The 22,182-nt window shown below is 33.5% G+C and overlaps 1 protein-coding gene across 1 annotated transcript; it reads right to left on the reverse strand.

The window, feature by feature from the left end:
- Positions 1-1,027: 1,027 nt before the first annotated feature.
- Positions 1,028-11,755, reverse strand: LOC123558115 (zinc finger protein 708-like). The gene is made up of 6 exons (XM_053544438.1): positions 11,722-11,755; positions 11,210-11,379; positions 10,691-10,856; positions 10,277-10,360; positions 9,525-10,002; positions 1,028-1,193 (listed from the first exon to the last, which is right to left on the reverse strand). The coding sequence occupies exons 1-6, from the start codon at positions 11,735-11,737 to the stop codon at positions 1,028-1,030; spliced, it is 1,080 nt and encodes a 359-aa protein (XP_053400413.1). The 5' UTR covers positions 11,738-11,755.
- Positions 11,756-22,182: the final 10,427 nt, after the last annotated feature.

Genomic DNA, 22,182 nt, shown 5'->3' on the forward strand with positions numbered 1-22,182 from the left:
CAATTGTCCATCTCTGGTCATATTTGGTTAAACTTGATCGATTTAAACCCCAACCTTTGCTATAAAAAGAAGTGGGAGGAGCCAAATTTCAAATGGTGGCTGTTTTTTGCAACAATTTTCATCAGAGAAAGATTTTTCAGAAATTTACCAGAAATAAATTGTATTTATTTTTTTTAAATATATGCAGTTGTGGGGACATGTTTTCTGTTCACAAACATGCATTCCTTTCACAAATAACCCATTGAATAAATTAGATACAGCAGTTACAAAATTGAAATATCAAGGTATTTTATTGAAAATTTGAATCTGAAATGACCTTTGACCCAAGTCATGTGATGTAAACAACCACAAGATGTATATAACCCACTTGTGTGTATGGATATTTTGTTCCTAGCAGAGTTTCATGTACAAGATATATAGTTGACATTATAAAAAAATGTGTTTACTTTAGATTATGGTTAGTTTTGAATGCATGCACATCTGCATGCATTTTTATTATGCTTCTTTGATTTAGATATTATGATAATTGAGTTAATAATTCCACTAACCTGAGTCCTAGGTCCATCATAGTTATAATTCCAAATGATATGTTATCCATTTGTAATAATTCTTAGGTGAATATTTCTTTTTATGATACATATAAGTCACTGTTTTGAAATGATTGTAACTTTTTAGTATACATACATTATTACATAATACAGAATTTTAGTTTCTTTTGTCATTTTATTTTTAAAATATAGATGAATTTTGGGTATCTAGTTCCGTTTATGGCCCATGTATGGCTGACCTGGAAGGTCTGGGTACAAGCCCCGCACTTGATTAATTACACATGCTGGCATAATCTCCCTTAATGTCCACACATCAGTCTCTGTTCTTGTCCTGTTTAATGCCCTTTGCTTTTTCTGAATATACTGTATATAGCATATTCCAGTATTTTTGGTACCTTTTTTTCGTAACCCACTATTTCTTTCATGTGGTTTTGCACCATTACCAAGTCAGGACTGTCATTGTAGAGTAATGCATGGATTCAGGAAACAATGTTGACACGCTTCTCCATGTCAGTATCCACAAGGTTAGCCTGTCTGTCATCCATATTATCACCACTGTCATCATCATCCTTGTCCCCACCGCCTGTTGCTCCCTCAGTTGCTGGACATGGCATTTCCACATTTTCAACAACAAGCAAGTTTTCACTATTATTAGAATCATTAAAATCATTTTCCTCATCATTCTGTGCCCACTCTTATTTGACTAATGAATTCTCAAAATCCCAGTCATTAAATTCCAAAAAATGTATCAAATTGTTCCCTTGAAACTTTCAAAGTAATTTCTCGTTTTTCAGCCATTTTGTCTAAAATCTCACACAAAAATTTTGCCGGGAAATTTCACAATGTCAACATATCTGGAACGGATGATTCCATTATTTCTGTGTAGAGTTTCTCTTTGTTTATATATGATATATTTTGTACTAAAATAATGCTATATGCTCAGAACTGTATAATTAAATTATAGTAATGCTATGTACTTTAATGGGGCAGAATAGTTTACTCTTTAATTTTTGAAATAATAAAGTCAACATAACAGATAATCCTGCAACCCCTCAAAAATTGTTTCTAGTGTCTATGGAACTTGACCCAAATTAGTTTATGATCCACTGACCATTACAGTTATCTGTTTCATCAAGATCAGGGATTTATTTTATGACCCAGCATGAAGCATTCTCATCAATTATCTATATATCCACATGTAGATTGATTGCATTTTGTGAAGACTGCACATGTATTTAGTCTAATAAATGTAATTTGCATTCGTGAAAATTCCCATTAAGTAAATTAATATTAAAATTAAAATCTGTAAAAATGATTTCTAAAAGATGCCTCTTTACCAGTTATGCCAGGTAAATAAAGAATTTGGAAAATTTACAATAAACAGAATATTTAAGGGCAGGCAAAGAAATAACATTTATAAAATTTATATTTAAAGTACATAATATATTATTTCAACATCAAATTCATTTTTTCACTGTTTATAACAAGTTTAAAAGGGTATATATAAGGTTTAGTATGGTAATAAAGTGTTTATATTTACCATTGATTACCATGTGTGATGATGTAAGAAAGTACTTATTAACTGATACCCAGATGTCCATAATACCATACCAATGGTCATTTTTTTATTTGACTTGCATAAATACAGATAGATCAGAAGCATTATAATATATATATATATATATATATATATATATATATATATATATATATATATATATATATATATATATATATATATATAATGATGAATATACAAGTAGCATATCAGTTTATGAATATGATTTATTATTATTTATTATAATCAAGTTCTCTAAATTTATTCAAGATTTTACTGATTTAAAAAGTAATATTGCAATGTATACAGATGTTACAATAATGTGTTATGATTTAAGTTTATTAATAACAATATTGTTCTTTGCATTTGTTGATTAATATGACTAATATAAAGTTTACATTTTAACTAAAAATGTAAATACACATAATTATTTATGAAATACATGAAATACTAGTACTTGATGTTCTCTATGCTGATGACCATTAGTTGTTACTGGAAGCAAACATTATCAGATACCTGTTGGAATCTTATCGTCTGCTACAGATAAACCACACCTACAAATTGTGTGTGTAGCAGCTACCGGCGATTCCCCTTTAAGCCACCGGCATGATTAATGATGGGGTGTTTCGTACCAGACCGGCTGGTTTCAAGCCGACGGTCCCATGGTTTGTGTAGGTGTTTAAGAGTGTTTGCAAAAAATGGGGGTGACTGGCTAGGTGTATGTTGACGGGTAATTCCCACCCAAGATTCTAGCCAATGTTGGACCATGCCTGAACCTCAAATAATTAAATATGCATTGAACACTTGTGAATTTGTCATAAATATAATGAAAAGTGGTTCAGAGATGTTGACAGAATAGTTTTCAAATCTTGATGCAACGTAAAACATTTCCAATTTCTGGACTAATCATACTAGTAGAATAACAGAATGGCGATGATAGGGTAGTAAGATTGCAGGATGGCGGTGATAAGATAGTAGGAAAGCAGGATGGCGACGATAGGGTAGTAGGATAGCAGGGTGGCGATGATACGGTAGTAAGATAGCAGGGTGGCGATGACAGGGTAGTAAGACAGCAGAATGTCGATGATAAGGTAGTAGGATAGCAGGGTGGCGATGACAAGGTAGTAGGATAGCAAGGTGGCGATGATAGGGTAGTAGGATAGAAGGGTGGCGATGATAGGGTAGTAGGATAGCGGAATGGCAATGATAGGGTATTGGGGTAGCAGAATAGCGATGATAGGGTAGTAAGATAGCAGGCTAGCGATGATAGGGTTGTAGAATAGCAGGATGGCGATGATAGGGTAGTAGGATAGCAGGGTGGCGATGATAGGGTAGTAGGATAGCAGGGTGGCGATGATAGGGTAGTAGGATCAAGGGTAGGGTGGAGATGATAAGAAGGATAGAAGGATGGCGATGGCACGGTAGTAAGGATAGAAGAATGGCGAAATGGTAGTGTAGGAAAGATGGATATCGATGGTAGCATGTTATGATGACATTATTTTCATTTTACTATCGGTTATCCTATCGTCCTACTAAGTCTATCATGGTAACATCCTACTCGTGTACAATCACTGCCATATTATCATCCTACCCTCGCTGTCCTATTACTAGTATCCTATCATTCTGTTATCCTACCATCGTGTTTTATTACAATGATAGACATTTAACAAAATAGTTAATGTTGACTTACCATCGTTTGATAATATGATGACGATGGTAGAATAGAAATTAGGATAGTATAATGGCAGGCATAGGATAGTATGATAGCGAAAAAATATATCAGGATATAATAGTATAGCGATAGTAGGATGGTAGGATGGCAAAATACTAGTATCACCCTATCATTCTACCGCCGCTACTATCCTACCATAGCTCTTTGATAACTGGGCGGCGGTCAATGGCAGGATATAAACAAACATGATTCCGTAACAAATACATATAGAAGTGTTCACACAAGTCAAAAAAAAGAAAAATTGCTGTGGAAATTGAAATTTTTTTTAGAAAATGCTTTGTTGCAACTTTCAAAGGAATACAAAATAAAGATAATTCTGTAGGCACAACTCTATCTGAGTAAGCTATTGCAAAGGCAAAATAATACTTTAAAAAAAAACCCTGCGTCATCACAGAGTTTAAGGTGAAATGCGCCCCAAATGTCTATGCCGAATTTCGTCCTGAAAGTTATACTGTACAAAATTCAGGATATATGCGAATGAGTTCCGATTTTATTTTGTCGCCATATTGTTCGAGTTTTTTAGTTATTGTGTCAGAAACATGGCCCCTGATGTCACTTTTCGTGCAACTCCCAGTTCCGAATGCTCTCGGGACTTTTCTTTTCCTCCAGTTCAGCATCTTTACGCAGTGTAACACGACAATGCGTTTCCTGGCATACATTTTAGTCTGTTTTTGCCAGACCAAGTATGGTGTAACCGGCACTCTCAGTCGTATATGGTGAGTGCTAATTATATTTTGATTCGAAATTCCCATCAGTTCCATGCCTCATTTATCGGCGGCGATGCGGACGAACGGAAATTGTTATCAAACACCTAGAAATAAGTGCCGATTGATTTTATTGACCAGTGTCCACTCTTGACAAATTGCTCATTAAAATGACCAGGGATCAGAACCGAACCAATAATTGTCAGCGGGGCTCACTTTCGAATATGTTTTCGTCGCAGGTTCTGTCTATGAGAGCAGCTGGCAGAATCATATGTGATTACGATTGAAGTTATACCAACTAAAGCAGCCTTGGGTCAAGGTTTTTTTTTCTTGAAATACGAATATGTCCAATTGAGAGAAACATTTTTAAAAAGTCAAACCCGTACATTCTTAGTAGAAAATACAGCTCCGCAGATAAAACGCAACTTAGTACACTATAAAACTTACTTTATTCATTGAATGGAAGACAAAATTCAAGACTATTGACAAATTGGTCTAAAAAACTTAATCAGGCAATATTTTTACGAAAGTTTTTTTTTCGTCCATAATTAAAGACTTTATGAACTCTATGCGTCGGTGAAAGTTACTTTAAGCCGCGCAATTTGTTTCACTATCGTTTTGTTCCGCACAGCTGAAATGTCAGTCAAAATTCAGAATAAAATCAGCGCAACAACAACTAGATGACCATGCAGCCGAGATCTAACCCTAAGATAAACGCCATGTTGCCTCACTGAGTGGTCCCCTGGGTCAGATCAGAATCTTATTGCTCTCGCGCGCACCGGGTACCAGTAAATAACGAACTTTCACGTCAACGCCGAGAGCATGTATTCCTCCGCCACAAGATGTCTTTGTTTCGGATGAAGAGATTCCAATCAATTTTCGAAGATAAAAGTGAGTTTTGTTATCCACGCACGTGGTTATAAACAGTTTGTGAAATACAAGATATTGTAATTATGGAATAATCAAGGATATCCCACAGCGCGTAACGAAAGTAGCTCCCCGATTTCTTCGACCTGAATAGGTCAGTTGTTCGGCGAAGAACATTTGTAATTGAAATGTTTACACTGCATGCCATTTCTTAATGTTATTTATTTTGTTTTGCAAAACAATTGTCAGTGACACTATTTGCTTTCATAAAAATTGTATTTATATTAAAATCCAGAGTAACCTTCCGAGAACGAGCTATTAGACCTTCCTGATCTGCCCAAGCAAAGTTTGTTTACGATCTTTATGTAATCCATCTACATGTTTGACTTTCTGGCACAAACTCATAGAATTATGTATTTTACTTTATGGAAGATGGTAGGGACCTTGGTAAACAACTGTACTTTCTGCTTCACTATAACACCAGTCCATTAAATATAATCCCTCTGTTGATGATAAACACTAGCGGCATACTTATATTGATGTAACGATGAACAACAAAACAAAATATGAATTTAAACAAATTTAATAACGCAACTTGATTAACAACATATTTACAACAAGAAGGTGATGATAGAAAGAGTTGACAAAAAGACTGAAATGTGTAACTAGAACTGGAATTAACATATGTCATTACAATACATATACACATATATTAACAATCAAGCATTTTTCCTGAACACAGACTTAAATATCTAGTAAATATTTATTTTCTAAAACTTGCAAGTAAGGAAATTTCCTGGTTTCATATCACCGTTCTATATATTGCTTCATAAAGATAATTTGAAAGTGTTCATAAAATATCACAAGTACAAACATAAATACAAGGATACGACACATGTGTATGACACATATATATGTGTCCTGTATACACATATATATTTGGTCCACGAACCAGCAAATGAGATTCCATTTCGAGACATATCAAAATTTTGACTAGTTTTTTATCATATATACATATATCACAAATATTTACAATATACATGTATTTTAACTTTACTCATGTAATAACCGATTTACTGAACATACAAAACTATAATATAAGCACTAATTAGATTTAGAAACGAACAACCAGAGACATGTATGTTACAATATTGTAAGTTTCTGTCCCACAAGGCTACAAGAATTGTAGAACATACTAAAGTAATTTATATGAAAGTGCATGTACTTGTCCCAATATAACCTATACCAATCTTTATTACATATAAGTTTTTTTTGTCCCTTTATTCTACAAGCATTTTAAGCCAATACCTATCTATATTACAAAAGGTGTAAGTTTTTGTCCCATTTGGCTACAGGTATTGTTGCCCTTACCAATCTATATTACAAAAAGTGTAAGTTTTTGTCCCAATATGCCTACAGAAATGTAAGTCGGTATCAAACTATGTTACAAAATGTGTACATTTTTGTCCCATTTGGCTACAAGAAATATATGCTAGTATCAATCTACGTCACAATGATTTTAAGGTTTTGTCCCATTTGTCTACAGGTAACGTAGCCCTGACAAATCTATGATACAAAAAGTGTAAGTTTTGTTCATTTTCTCTATAGATAATGTAGCCCTGACAAATCTATGATACAAAAAGTGTAAGTTTTGTTCCATTTGTCTATAGATAACGTAGCCTCAACAAATCTGTGATACAAAAAGTGTAAGTTTTGTTCCATTTGTCTATAGGTAACGTAGCCCCAACAAATCTATGATACAAAAAGTGTAAGTTTTGTCCCATTTGTCTGTAGGTAACGTAGCCCCAACAAATCTATGTTACAAAAAAGTGTCAGTTTTGTCTCATTTGTCTGTAGGTAACGTAGCCCTAACAAATCTATGTTACAAAAAAGTGTCAGTTTTGTCCCATTTGTCTACAGGTTACGTAGCCCTAACAAATCTATGATACAAAAAGTGTAAGTTTTGTCCCAATTGTCTACAGGTATCGTAGCCCTAACAAATCTTTGATACAAAAAGTGTATGTTTTGTCCCATTTGTCTACAGGTAACGTAACCCTAACAAATCTATGATACAAAAAGTGTAAGTTTTGTCCCAATTGTCTACAGGTAACGTAGCCCTAACAAATCTATGATACAAAAAGTGTAAGTTTTGTCCCAATTGTCTACAGGTAACGTAGCCCTAACAAATCTATGATACAAAAAAGTGTAAGTTTTGTCCCAATTGTCTACAGGTAACGTAGCCCTTACAAATCTATGATACAAAAAGTGTAAGTTTTGTCCCAGTTGTCTACAGGTAACGTAGCCCTAACTAATCTATGTTACAAAATGTGTACGTTTTGTCCCATTTGTCTACATGTAACGTAGCCCTAACAAATCTATGATACAAAATGTGTAAGTTTTGTCCCATTTGTCTACAGGTAATGTAGCCCTAACAAATCTATGTTACAAAATGTGTAAGTTTTGTCCCATTTGTCTACATGTAACGTAGCCCTAACAAATCTATGATACAAAAAGTGTAAGTTTTGTCCCATTTGTCTACAGGTAATGTAGCCCTAACAAATCTATTTTACAAAATGTGTAAGTTTTGTCCCATTTGTCTACAGGTATTGTAGCCCTAACAAATCTATGATACAAAAAATGTAAGTTTTGCGCCCCCTCCCCCTCCCCTCCCCCCGCATTTTTGTCTACAGGTAATGTAGCCCTAACAATCTTTGTTACAAAAAGTGTAAGTTTTGTACCATTTTGCTACAAGTATCGTAGCCCTTACCAACCTTTATTAAAAGAAAGAGCATGTTTTGTCCTATTGTGTTACAAGAAATGTAAGCCTGTATCAATATATTTTACAAGAAAGTGTCAGTTTTTAACCAATTATACTAAAAGAAATATAAGCCAGTCTCAATCTATGTTACAAGGTGTGTAAATGTTTGTCCCATTTGGCTACATATAACGTAACCCTTACCAATCTATATTATAAAAAAGTGTAAGTTTTCGATCGAAATGTAAGCAGGTATAAATCTATATTACAAAGAGTGCAAGTTTTTGTCCCATTTGGCTAAACGAAATGTAAGCCTGTATCAATCTATATTATATGCAAGTGCAAGTTTTAATCCAATTATGCTACAAGAAATATAAGTCAGTATCAATCTATATTACAAGGAGTGTAAGTGTTTGTCCCATCTGGCTACAGATAATGTAGCCCTTACCAATCTATATTACAAAAAGTGTAAGTTATTTGCCCAGTTCGCTACAAGTAACGTAGCTCCTACCAGTCTATATTACAAAAAGTGTTCCATCCCACTTTGTTGCATGAAATATAAGCCAGTGTTCATTTATGTAGTGTAAGTTTTTGTCCACCTCGGCTACAGTAAATGAAGACCTATTCAATCTATGTTACAAAAAGTGTAAGTTTTTGTACCATTTAGCTACAAGTAATGTAGTAATAAATGAAAGTGTAAATTGTATCCCATTATGCTACAAGAAATGTAATCCTGTATTACACGAAAGTGTAAATTTTGTCCTATTTGGCTTAGTAATGTAGTTCTAACCAATCTATATTACTTGAAAGTTAAATTTACACCCATTATGCTGCAAGGAATGTAAGCCAGTGTTAATAATCTATGTTACAAACATGTAAGTTTATGTCCAATTTTGCTACAGGTAGTGTAACATTTACCAATATGTATTACAAAAAGTGTAAGTTTCAGTATCCCATTAGCTTACAGGTAATACAGCCCTTATCTATTTATATTAGATAAAAGTGCATGTTTTGTCCCATTAGGCTTCCCTATCAAACTATATTACAAAATGTAAGTTTAAGTTCCATTTCGCTAAATGTAATGTAGTCCTTATCAGTCTTTATTACAAGAAATGTAAGCTTTGATCACGTTTAGCTGCAATTCTAATCAATATACATGTATATTATCTCATGATTCTAATACCGTTTCAAATAGAAAAGCCATTTTATCAACGACAATATATATATACAAATATGTAACAACTATAGACAACATAAAGTCAGTAATACAGACGGCGCATCTAATATCTAGTTGTATTGAGAATCACAGTTTGTTTATATTTTTATAGCACATGAAAGTCTTTGTTTGGTTATAATTTACTTCGCAATGAGTCCAGAATACTCTTGATGTCGTAGTGACGCCATTGCAGCATGTGACTGGTAGGCAGCTTCCGGTATGGGTAAAGCTGGGTTGAATCTTGGAACCAGTCCACTTAATGATTGCGCATATCGAGCTTCCGGTACACTCATACCTCCAAATACAGGCAAGTAGCCAACTGGAATGTGTTCTTGGCTTAAATACCGGGAAGATGGCGGCGTCATCAGCATCATGGGGTTGTAGAAGGAAAATAATCTGGGGTCATAAATGTCTGTTGGTTTGGGTGGACTTTTAGTTGTTGTGGACACGGTATTCTCGTCATTTGTTAGCTTTGATATACTAAAGTCACTCAGTTGTTTCCTGTTGGATGGAGATTTCTTAGGGGAAGCAGATCTTCTGCAGTCAGAGCACTTATCAGAAGTGGCGTCGTCTTTCTTCAGGAATGTTCTTCCGCATTCCATGCAACTGCCTTGGTTATCATCTGAAGAAGAAAAAAAAGACATTTAAACTGTGCACTTGTAATATTAAACCAAAAAGGTGCGTCACAGCTATTTTTTCTTTTTCTGATTAACAAGAAAATGGTGTAGGTCGCAATATTGGCTATTAGCTTTAATATTTTACCAGTACTTAATTGCACTTGTATTCTGTGTTGGATGAAAGCATATGTATTATGTTTGTACCTGATAATATATTGTTTTGTATCTTATTAGAGACTTTATTATTTTAAAGACATGGGAATACGTGTTGGTATTTACCTTCGTGTGTCTTTAGATGGGTCTTTAAGTTGCAGTAAAGGGCGAATTTCTTCTCACATGTTGGACACTCATGTGGTTTGTCACCTGAAGAAAACAAGAGACATTTCTATTAAGTAATTTTATTTTAAATATCTGCCCTATACTTGTACTAAATGTACAAAAAAATAATTGTTAAGACCCAGATATTTTACTTACAATACACATGTATAAACTATCTAAAATTAGTTTCGTTTAGACTAAAACAAATTGCTCCTTTATAGTAAATTTGTTTTCTATACAAATAATGTGAAAGGTAATGTTATAGCCAGTATATTTAGAGTATGACTAAACAAGAGTAAAGAAACTTAATTGATTCTTGTCTGCAAGAAAAGATTGTCATTTCACATGTATGATTAAACTATGATCTCCACTTACCGGTGTGGAGAAGAAGATGGTTCTTCAGATTGGTCTGTTTGCTGAATCCCCGGTTACACACGTCACAGCGGAAAGGCCAGGAACCATTGTGTACATACATGTGGGATCTCAGGTCGCCGGGGGTAGGGAACGATTTGGAACACATCTGACACTTGTGGGGCTTGTCCTGAAGATAATAGAAAGTAAAATCAAATTCATGAAACAGACTGTGTGCTTTATTTACCCAATTCTCTACTCTTATTTTTTTAAATGTTGTCTCCCGTAACTTGAGGCGAAACTCAAATTAAGAGACTAACTCCATTTAATAATTATTATTAAGTATATTACGATTGTATGGCAGAGTTTCAAAACTTAGTTGCGATTTAATTTTAACTCTTAAGTCTGATTATTCTGAACACAGTTCTACTCGAATCAGTTTCGTACTCTTACAAAATACGCCAGAACATTAAAACTTTACATAGGTCATTAATAGTTTAATAATTCCTTAACCAGTAATAAGCAACATATATAAACATGTACCTTATTGTGTGTCATCTTGTGGTAGTAGAGGTTGGAGCTAGCCGTGAATCGCTTTCCACATACTCCACACTGGTGGGGTTTCTCGCCGCTGTGGATCCGCCGGTGTGTGTTCAAGGAGGACGAAGTGGAGAATGCTTTACCACAGACATCACAGGCGTGCGGCTTCTCTCCTGAAAATATATACATTTATGATTATTAATGATATAGATAAAATGCAAGAACATTCATATACAAAACGTCAGTGTATTAGTCCTTCGAATGCAGAAAGAGAGAAGAAAACTTTATATAGAACTATTTGACAACCCTTCTTCTGCCTTTGAAAAAAATGTGGGTTATTTAATTGATTTAAAAATTCAATATATATGAATAAAGAAATTTTGATCTCTATACGGTGAGATTTGAACCCAGGTATCCCTCTAGCAATATGAACAAACTGACACAGCAGCAATTATAATAACTTGCTGTTTTATGTATGGGTAGCGTTTTTATAATAAAAGTTAATGGGCGCTTACCTGTATGTGTTCTCATATGACGTTTGAGTAGGGAAGGACGGTCAAACTTCTTGCCGCACACTTCACACGGCAGCCACGTACGTTCACGGTTTCGTTTTGGGCGAATGCCAGCATCGGACGCAGACGGGGTGTAGTCGGCCTGCGACGATATCGGGGATGACATGCTGTTTGGAGACGTCAACGGGGATCGTGAATTTGACGTTAGAGGTGACGTAAATGCAGAAGAAACGTCGGTACTGTGACTAGATTTAGACGGTGTGTTGTATGACGTCAGATTCAGGGGGGAAATCTGCTGGGGATATGACATGATGTGACGGGGAGATAAATCTGGGTCTGAGTATCGCTCTGTCTCGGGGGTACAGGTCATGTTGGACAATGGGCTGGTCTCGTCTCCACTGTGTGTGGCGTCACTAACACTTGACTTGCAGTCGTCATCCCGTGATGGTGGTGACGTCAGCAAATCACGGACTCCTGGAAACGGCACAGGTGAAACTGGCGTCACGTCCATCTCAACTTTCACTGTAAAAAACATATTTCACATGACCAACGTATATTTAAAAGAGTGTTGAAGAATTAAGAACTCTGATGAAACTTTTATGTTATGTCAGTATTGCCAGCTGCTACTTTTTTTCTCATAATTTTACTAATTTAAACGATTCACTTTTCTTCCGAATTATAGATTTTCTTTATTTTTCAATAGTAGTGAACATTATTACATTTCTTTTCGCTTTATATTTACCTTTACTTAAATCAGGTGTCATGTTCTGTGATGTTGACTTAATGATATCTTCCGCAGCAAGAGTGTCGTCTGCTCGCTGAAGGTAGGCCACAATTTCTTCGTTTGGTAGAATGGTCTTCAATGTCTGGAAAATAACCTCGCCCTTTATCCTGACCCCTACCATATTTACACCATCTATGACGTCAGAAGTTTTCAGGAAACGAACCCAGTTACAGTGACGCACTTCACGGTCTTCGATAGTAGAGATAGCATCTTCGCAACCATACTCGTTACGCACCTGGAAGAAAAGAAGAAAATATTTAGTTCATTTTAGGTAGAGTATACCGTATCCAAAGATGTATACCAAAATTAATACTATGTAAGATACACTTTCTAGACAAAATTCTGTTACTGTTATACAATTAACAAAATAGACTGCACTCATTTTGCCATAATTATGTGGCTGCGTTTATCATTTGACCCTACTAGATTTACTTAAATTTACTAAGAACCTCTTTTAAGTTTGCGATATGCATTTCGAAACATACACGCGCAAGGACATAGAAACCTAAAGAGGTATCCGTGCGAAATGATCAAATTAGAAAAATTGAATCATCTTGACCAACAGCCAGCAATTGCTCTCTGTTCTGAAGTTCTCAATTAACGCCCCGATTACTGGACGTTAGTCAGTTTTAAAATGAGCCTAAAATATCCCCTTTGATCGGTCATCGAGAGTGACTAGTCATTTTCTCGGTAGTATCAATTTAGATTTTTATTAACGGCGCGTGTCCCTTGTTAATAAATTTAAGACAGAACAGATGCACGTGCATAATCCTGCGATGACAGAGACGTTCGAATGTTAAAAAATCTTAATAGCGCATGCGCTGTCGATTTTTTTTTTTTGAGAACTAGAATAAAAAAAATAAATTGAAGAATATATTTTTGATACTGTAAATCTGGGCAATGCCAAAAAATGAACAAAATGTTTACAATCTATTCTTAAAATGTGCTTTAAATTGTATTATGTATATGTCTAGCCTTACATATTATGTTTTAAAAATAGATATTTTAAAAATGCTAAAATTGCATATTCTAATATTTTCATTGCAGAAGCTTCATGCATTTTTATTTCTTGAATATTTACCGTTAAATAACCGAAATTCTCTGCTTAATATGTAACGAAACTAGCATTCATCAAAGGATCTTCTACCATGGGTTCCTGCTAAAGATACACAACTACTATGCTATGCTTTACTTGACTGAAAAATGTTTTTTGTTGTTGTTTTTTGTGTCCTTTTTTCTTTCACAGAGCTAGACCAAAGAATTTGAATTTGTGCTAGTTACCTGGACCGTGATTAATTTTAGATACATACGTGTGCTATACATATATATTTATATCTTAAATGCGTGCTAAGATCTTATGCCAAACGATTGTCCAATAGACAAGCAGATCTGTGATGAATTTGAATTTCGAAAATCTGAGATGAAACCAAGGTTCGATTACTCAATCAGCCAGCCTGACAAATTGCACGTGCCGATAAAATAGAGATAAGCGAAGGAAATGATGCACGATATAGTGTTAATGATGTATTTCATGTAACCAAAGAAATAAAAGAAAAATAAGATTTGTGATGAATTCGCAATGAAAACGTTCCTAATTGCTTTTCATTGGCTCATAAATGTTTCTCAAAATAAAATGGACACCGTCAAATGTGGTTCACAATGTGGCTACTCAATTTTATTCATAATGTCTGCAAATAAAAGTGTACATTCGCCACGAGAAAGTTTTAAATATCAAAACATAAAGAAATTTAAAACAGCCACAGAGGAGTAACTGTAGGTTCTTATTCTTTCTATTTCTACGATTCACCACCCATTGACAACGTCGCTAGTTTGCGCCAAAATTTATGTCAAAATTTTACGCCAAATTATTTCAATTATTCTAAGTAGGTATCAAGTATAAGTAATTAATATTCAATTATCTGACTCAGTTGTAAGTCACGTACATAATTACATAAAACAATGCATGTCAAATTAGGTCTATGTCTTCGCATGTGGCCGTTGAATATGTAGATCATTACTGAGGTTTCACGCCTTGTCATTAGATTCGCTCCGGATTATTCTCACCCCGTGGCGAAATAGCATTATGCCCCGAGTGCGAAGGGCCAGATGGTTTCAGGAAAGAAAATCCATCTTCTGAAAGATTTGTCTTTCGATTTACTGCATAAGAAATGTGGTGCGAGATGTATATGAATCTCACAGAGATTCTATCCTCGATTTACTTCTCTTGAAGTAAGGTGCAAGACGAATATCATTTGTAACCTAATTGTAAAGAATGGTTTCTTCCTTTGATCTTTTTTAAATTATCTCAGCCATAGTATAACTGTACAAGCATTCTAATTTTCTAGCACTACTTATATACGAATGTTTTTATTTCAGAATTTTCATGTAAAATCTGTAAAATAATTTACCTTAATAACAGACCAGGGTCTTTCAAAATTCGTTTTGAGTGACCCTGAACAGACACAGTGATGAGGCGGTATTGAAATACAAAAAAAAAAAAAAAAAAAAAAAAAACGAAAGGATCTTTTATATACCAAAATGTATGTGAAAAAACAACAACAGACCTTTCTAATTATGTGAAGAGTGCACATAACGTCGTTTAAGTTTGTCATCTTTTGGGAAAATCGTTTTATTATGATATACTACAAAACAAACCAAGAAACAAAGAACTGTGTAAATCTGTAAAAGCTATTTACAAACAGATAAACAATAAAGAGAAATTCTGATCACTATCGAGTTCATTAATATTCGTTTCCAGCGCACATGCTTACATACCAACTTTCAACAGGTAATATATACAGTAGAGATAAGTTTTCCCAAGTGTCAAGGTTAGGTAACACTAACGTTACCCCAGATTACGCAACCATACCTGCTGTTTAACCCTTGTATTTGCATCATATCATCAAAATCATGCAAATGACCTGGTATTTTGAATTATCCGTGTTTTATAAGGTTTTCTCTGCCAAAACGAATAATTGCATTTTCTGTCTTAGAGGACTTTTTTTACATGTGTAATATGGCATAAATTTTTCAGGGCTTCCTATTCATTTATTTATTTGAAAAGAAGATATTTGAATAAGCTCGAGAGTATATAATAAAAACGCAGAATATATTTTTTAATTTATATCGGGTTTATTGTCTCAAAGTTTAATACAAACCTATATAGCTCATAAAATAATTTCATGATCAATAAACTAACGATAAAAAATGTACATTATCATAACAATTTTACAAAGTTCCATATGCAAAAAATAAAACCGAACAATAGCAGATAATAATTTCGCACCAAATTTGTTGTGTATTATCCCAAAATGACACTTGAATGTAGGGGTCTGGACTCCCTAGGGGAAGGAAAGTGTCCCCGCGAAGCTTTATAAATATGTTAGTGATTTCAGGATTACCTACAATGCATCTCGTTACATTCCAATCACCAGATATCAGAACCTTGCAAATGTATACTGATAAATCTTTCAATACGGTTTGTTAAGATATTTTTGGCAGTTTTGTCTTGTATTTATGCCTTTGATTGAACAACAATAATGTCCGATCCGAACCAACTGTTCCTTACAGAGTCATATTTGACACCAACAACATGAAACGATTTTTCAGATAAATGCACTTTAAAAAGCAATAAAAATGTTTCCCGCATAAAGGAGTTCAAAGAAACAGTAACTCAGTTTAATATTTTTTCAATCTGTTTCGAGGGAATATATGATATAAAAAAAAATGACATCCGTTTATAACATTTTAAATGTGATTGAACAGAAATACTAGCAGGTTATTGCTGTGTGATGTAAAGGCTTTTGATCAGGCTGCATGGTTTGAATGAAACATATGAAAGAGAAACAAATTTTGTCTCAATTGTCCGTTTACAGTTTATATTTTAGAGCAATGTTTAAGATATCAGGTTTAAATTGCAACAATTGTCGGAATTTTCTCATTACGTTTTGTGTACGCTAAATTGACTCCGAAGTGTCCAGTTTGAAACTTCAGTGATCGATTGCTGTTTAAGTTTCTTTTAAAAATTTGAGTTACGTAAAAGTCTGACGGGACATACCTGAGAATTGTAATATCAACAAAGACTTGAATTTAGCGATAGGACAGAAGGATTCACTTTTTATCAGATCAAAAAAACATTCCATTAAGCAAGAGTCTGGGCCTGCGGCAAGGGTGACCACTTGTTCCTTTATTCTTATTATAGATTTTAACATGTGATTTTCTGGTGGTATCTTTCATTATCAAGATTTCAAATTATGTATTGTTGTTAAATTGAAAAGAGGGAAGAAAATGTTTACTTAAGGTGTTAAACTTTACACATAGAGTGTTGCATCTTCAACAATGTAAGGTCGTTGTTCAAGGTGTGAAGAGTCGCTGATCAAAGTGATAGAGCGGCGGTTTCTTTAAACGTTACTGGTCAATGATTGAAAGTGATCTATTTAAATAAAGTCAGGTACCTATTACCAAATACATCATTTTGTTAAAAAGTAACAAATCTGTCATTAAAGTACATTGAAATTGTGGTAATTTGAAGAAGATTTTTACGATAGGTGAAATAATTAGCGCACCTGCTGAAATATCTAGAAAGCGTTTCCGTTCTTTACTTCTTTAAAATAGCGGGGATGTATTCTTAAAATACAATTATTCGCTAGCAACGTAAACTATTTTGAACATATTTAAGGGTGTGCAATGAAAACGAACGATCACCATTATCATCATCATCAGCATCAACAACTACAACAACCACAATATCAAGCAAACATGTGACATAAGTGCAGGAGCCGATGGCGCAACTCAATATTTTAAAGGTTTATCACATTGAGAGCATACAATAATCATGGGAAACAATCACGCCACTTAAATAAAGTGACTCTTCTATTTCATTTTAAGTGTTTAGCAAAACCTTTTTACGCGTCTTAGTATAAATGCAGGAAATGCAACTATTCTTTTAAAACTATCATCCCTAAATTACAATTTAATACGAATGTCAATTTTCTTGGTGGGATGGATTACATGTAAGTGTTGAAAGGTTGATCCGATTGCGGACTCTACTTTATAAATCCAGTTATTGTATAAAGGAACAGCGAAGTATATGGGATTAGGGTGGATTTGGGGTATATAGCTTGCACAGTGGTAGTCTCACTTATTGGTGTCATTTTTTTGCACATTATTAAGTTATCTAATCCAATCTTCCGTTATATTGAAACAGATACATCAGTTCTTTAATTTTTACATTTTCCGCATAAATGAAATACATAGTAACTTCAAGAATTCGTTAAAATGTATAATTTCTGCTATGTGATAACAATTCGATGAAAACTAGTATCAGAATTATTTTTTTATGTTCAAACTTAATTGAGCATAAATTTATTTTTCGTCCTTCCTTAGCGATAAAAAATTTAAAGCATCTGCATGCATCCGAAGAATTCGAAAATTTCACTGCCAAAATTGTCACCATAGTTACGGTGTATATTCAGTAGCCCCTGCACGGTAGTTGTGTACTTAGCAATCAGTGGCACGCGCCTTGCGCGAGCTTCTTGTTTAACGACCCTTTTAAATTTCACCGCTGATGCGCCTTAAACAAACATGCGGCATGCTTCAAAAAACTTTATTGCCCGTAAATATGTAGATTAAAGGGTTTAACAGTAGTCTTACTGAAGGCGGGAAATCAGTTGTTTATTGACTTGATTAATTGGTTTTAATTAAGGAACTGCAGCTTTTAACTTCGATTATGTGTTTCAAAATAAAAGCATAGAATATAGTATTATATACTATATACGAATACGAAGACTCATGAATTAAACGTTTTACACGAATGAAACACTTAATTTCATAAACATAATTGTTTATCGGAAAATGTAATTGTTAATTGGAATACTTAACACAATCATGCTCTCATTTTCTGGTGCTGCGTTGGGTATCATGCCATAAATAATACGTTGAAATCAAAGAACAAATTTTATTGTTGAAAGCAAAATCTACCGCATTTATTCATTTCATGACATCTAATCATTTAAAAATAGTAATAGAAAAAAAAAAAAAACAACAAAAATATCTAGAACTTACATGTAAGCGACAAAAAAAGAAGATTAAAGTTGTTGTAGTGCTTTATCAAGGAAGAATAAACAACAAATTTTTATGATATTTGACGGTTTTTCATTAAGAAAGTGGAAAGTCAAAATGTACTAACAAACAGTAACTACAAGTAATTTTTGCTTCTAACATTGGCTTCTTATGAACTAAGATCGTTATAGCTTTTCTATAACATGCAAATTTTAAACAAACATTTTCACATTCTATTTCATGAACAGAACAGAACAGAACAGTAATTTATTGATATAACTTGAACATGTACAGTTCATCGTTATAAGAACAAAATATATAAACATGCATAGCAATGCGAGAGTGAACAAAACAAAAGAACATTCAGTTAAAATTCATTCATCATTATTTGCAGTGTGACCTGCCGTGAGAATCAAAGACATATATGTAATATTTTCTAGATAATATTTCCTCGGGTATAATCTTTCATGAAAAGGGCGCTATATAAACCTGGCATAATAATAATAATAATAATAATAATAATAATAATAATAATTTCATATAAGGATACCTTTAGTCAATGTAAACGTCAGCCAAGCATTATTTTAGGTTTTGCCAGTGTAACAGTTATTTATCTTAACAGTAAATGATATACAGATAAATGTACAAAAAATATGATCAAATAAATAAATAAATAAATAAAGTTAACTTACATCATCCTCTTTCAGTTTAGAGTAGACTTCTAGCTTGTCTAGCCGGACGGTCCCCTGGTCTGGGTAGAACCGAGCCCCTGGAGGTAGAGTTTTGTTGCTCCATAGAGCTACATTCATCTCTAAAATGTTCTTTGGGTTTGGATGCAAAGTGAGAACCAAACTAAACTCTTCCGGAATCAAAACACACGTATCCATATTCGTATATTATTGTTCTTAATTATTTAAATGTTAATCTGTTTCTATACGATTTAGTTAATAATTTTCAACCTAAGAAACACTGTTAAACAAAGTTCGAATTTAACTTTTGAAGAACACTATGTGCTTGCGACACTATGACATCATGCACGTGGGTAAATCACGACAAGACTAATTTGTGATTTTTTGGAAGCACCAGTTTTCAGCTTCCCAAAAATTACATCAAACCCACAAAATTGAAAGTGATTGACATAAACTCCGCCCACGGACACCTACGGATAATATGTTACGTAATAACCTGATTGGCCGAAGTCCGAGAGATACGCTATTTTCATTGGCTAGCAGTGACAATGCAATTTAATGTAATCGCGCGCATCTTTTATCGGCTGATATCCCAACTGGGATAATTTAGGCCTTTTGATGAATTTCTTTGGACTTCTGTTTATTTTCTCAATAAATATCATTAATTGTTATGACGAATTATTCCAATATTAGTTTTATCTTGTCCTAAAATTGTTATTTTATGTACATTACAATTATATAAATAATGCCTCCATGTATGAAATGTATTTAATAGAGAGATTTTAAGTACATGCTTGAAAAAAGTCGAGTTTTTTAAAAATTCTTTTATTATTATTATTAAAACAATAATAACTTGTGTTGATGGATAACTGAATTAGTCTTTAAGTCCTTTCAGAACTGAAAGAGATTTCGACATATTATCTCCTTCCACTTGCAACAGAGGAAATCCTGTCTTATTTTATTTCCATTTTGACCTTATGGACGTGTAAAAGGATCTACAGCTGGTTGACTTCATTCTAGCATCTAAGTTGTGGTTCCATAGCAGAGACCGTCGAACCTTTGATGCATGAGTTTTATCATACATCGGTAACACTTTGTGTTCTTGTAGGAACTATGTATGCTGGATTTAAAGACTTGTTCACAGATATTTTGATAAAATTAAAGAGATAGTTTTAAAAATCAAAATAGCCATATATTCTTACTGCTTGTCATATATGAGTATGTTATCATTTACTCCCTCCAATAAAAAGGTATTTTTTAGTACATTATCATAAAAAAACAACATGTTTTTCTAAAGGTTACAATTTTGGATTGTGTATAAAATCATTCCGTGTGGCTTGTACATGTATTTATTTGATATACTCTGAGAACCCGCAAATGGAAAACTATATATGTGTAATATGTTGAAGATTAGAGACATTTCTTGCTAGTATGTCCGTGATAAGAGGCTACTAGAAGTGTTTTATTTAAGGATATTAAACAAGTGTAGAATACATTAACCAATGAGATAAATTTAATTATTTGATGTATAATTACCCAAGAAAAAGCGCAAAGTTTGTTGTAAGAGCTTTCATGTTAAGAAAAAACGTGCTATATAAGTGCTATATAAGTAGATTTTCTGTTACCTTGATTTATACATAAAGCTTATTCTGCTATAATATTAGCACAACGCACTAGTCTTGTTTTGATACATTTCAGTTAACAGGATTCTGCAATGCATTTACATATTCTTGTTTAATCTGCCTTGTTTATAATTTTGATATTAAGAAAGGTTGTAAATACAGTATTTTCACGTAATGTATTCAACTAGTGGCATGATTAATTAATTGTACATTGTTAAGAATGCGCACGCATGAACAATATCCTGTATTGAGTTTGTAAATATCTAACCTTAAGTACATAATAAAGTACATCATTTCTTTAAGGTTGAAGGTCAGTAATTCAAATCCTTCTTTGTTTCATATAAAAAAACGACAACTTCAGGTCGTTTTTACGTATCTTTATAGAGCATCACTTTTTCCTACACCCATTTTTCATGAAAGTTCTATCAAAGATTAACGAAAAAAATAGTTCTAGAAATAGAATAGTTCCTTGTGAAGTGCCAGTCAGTTGTGGTCTGCTACCAAAAAAAAAAAAAAGGCCCATCTTTGCTCTTGTCCGCACAATATACACCTACTTCCGGTTTCGATTGACTTTTTGCGACTACACCACTGAAGCACATTTTCGACCGAATAACTGACCTTATTCCTAAAAAACAAACCTCTTTAACTAGAGAATAATTAGAATATATCTTTCCACTAAACTTACAGAGCTGTTTTCAGGATATAGCAAAATATCACGATTCTTAAATATTTCCAGTAAATCATACAACAACGACATTGATACCATTCTTTAACTGATATAATTATATTATTTCATTATATATATACACGTTGACATAACGTACGCGCAATTTCTAAAATGTACAATGACGAAATAACTTAACAATTATTTAAGCACTTTAAATTTAAAGTGTCCTTGCTCAGTGTGTGTATCCGTGAAATATTGTAGAACTTTTATGAAAGGTGACCTATAGGTGCGTTGGGCCGGGTGTTTAAAATGTGTAATATTTTATATCATATCGATGCCATACACATGTCGCTATAATAAAAGATTATCTTACTTACTCGTTTTCAGTTATTTTAGGTTTTTATATAACGTTAGATGAAATGAGTTTTCAGGTTCCTGTCCTAAAAAACGTAATTCAGAAACTATGTGCAAAAAAAAAAAAAAAAAAAAAAAAAAATAATAATAATAATAATAATAATCTTGAATACATTTTGTGATTTTTTACATTTCTGTGGCATTATTGACGTATACGAAATGATCCGTCTCTGACATTAGAAATTCGATTTTTTTCTCGATAAAGTAACTAATCATCACTTATACCTA

The sequence above is a fragment of the Mercenaria mercenaria genome, chromosome 5, assembly GCF_021730395.1.
Source record: "Mercenaria mercenaria strain notata chromosome 5, MADL_Memer_1, whole genome shotgun sequence".
NCBI lineage: Eukaryota > Metazoa > Mollusca > Bivalvia > Venerida > Veneridae > Mercenaria > Mercenaria mercenaria.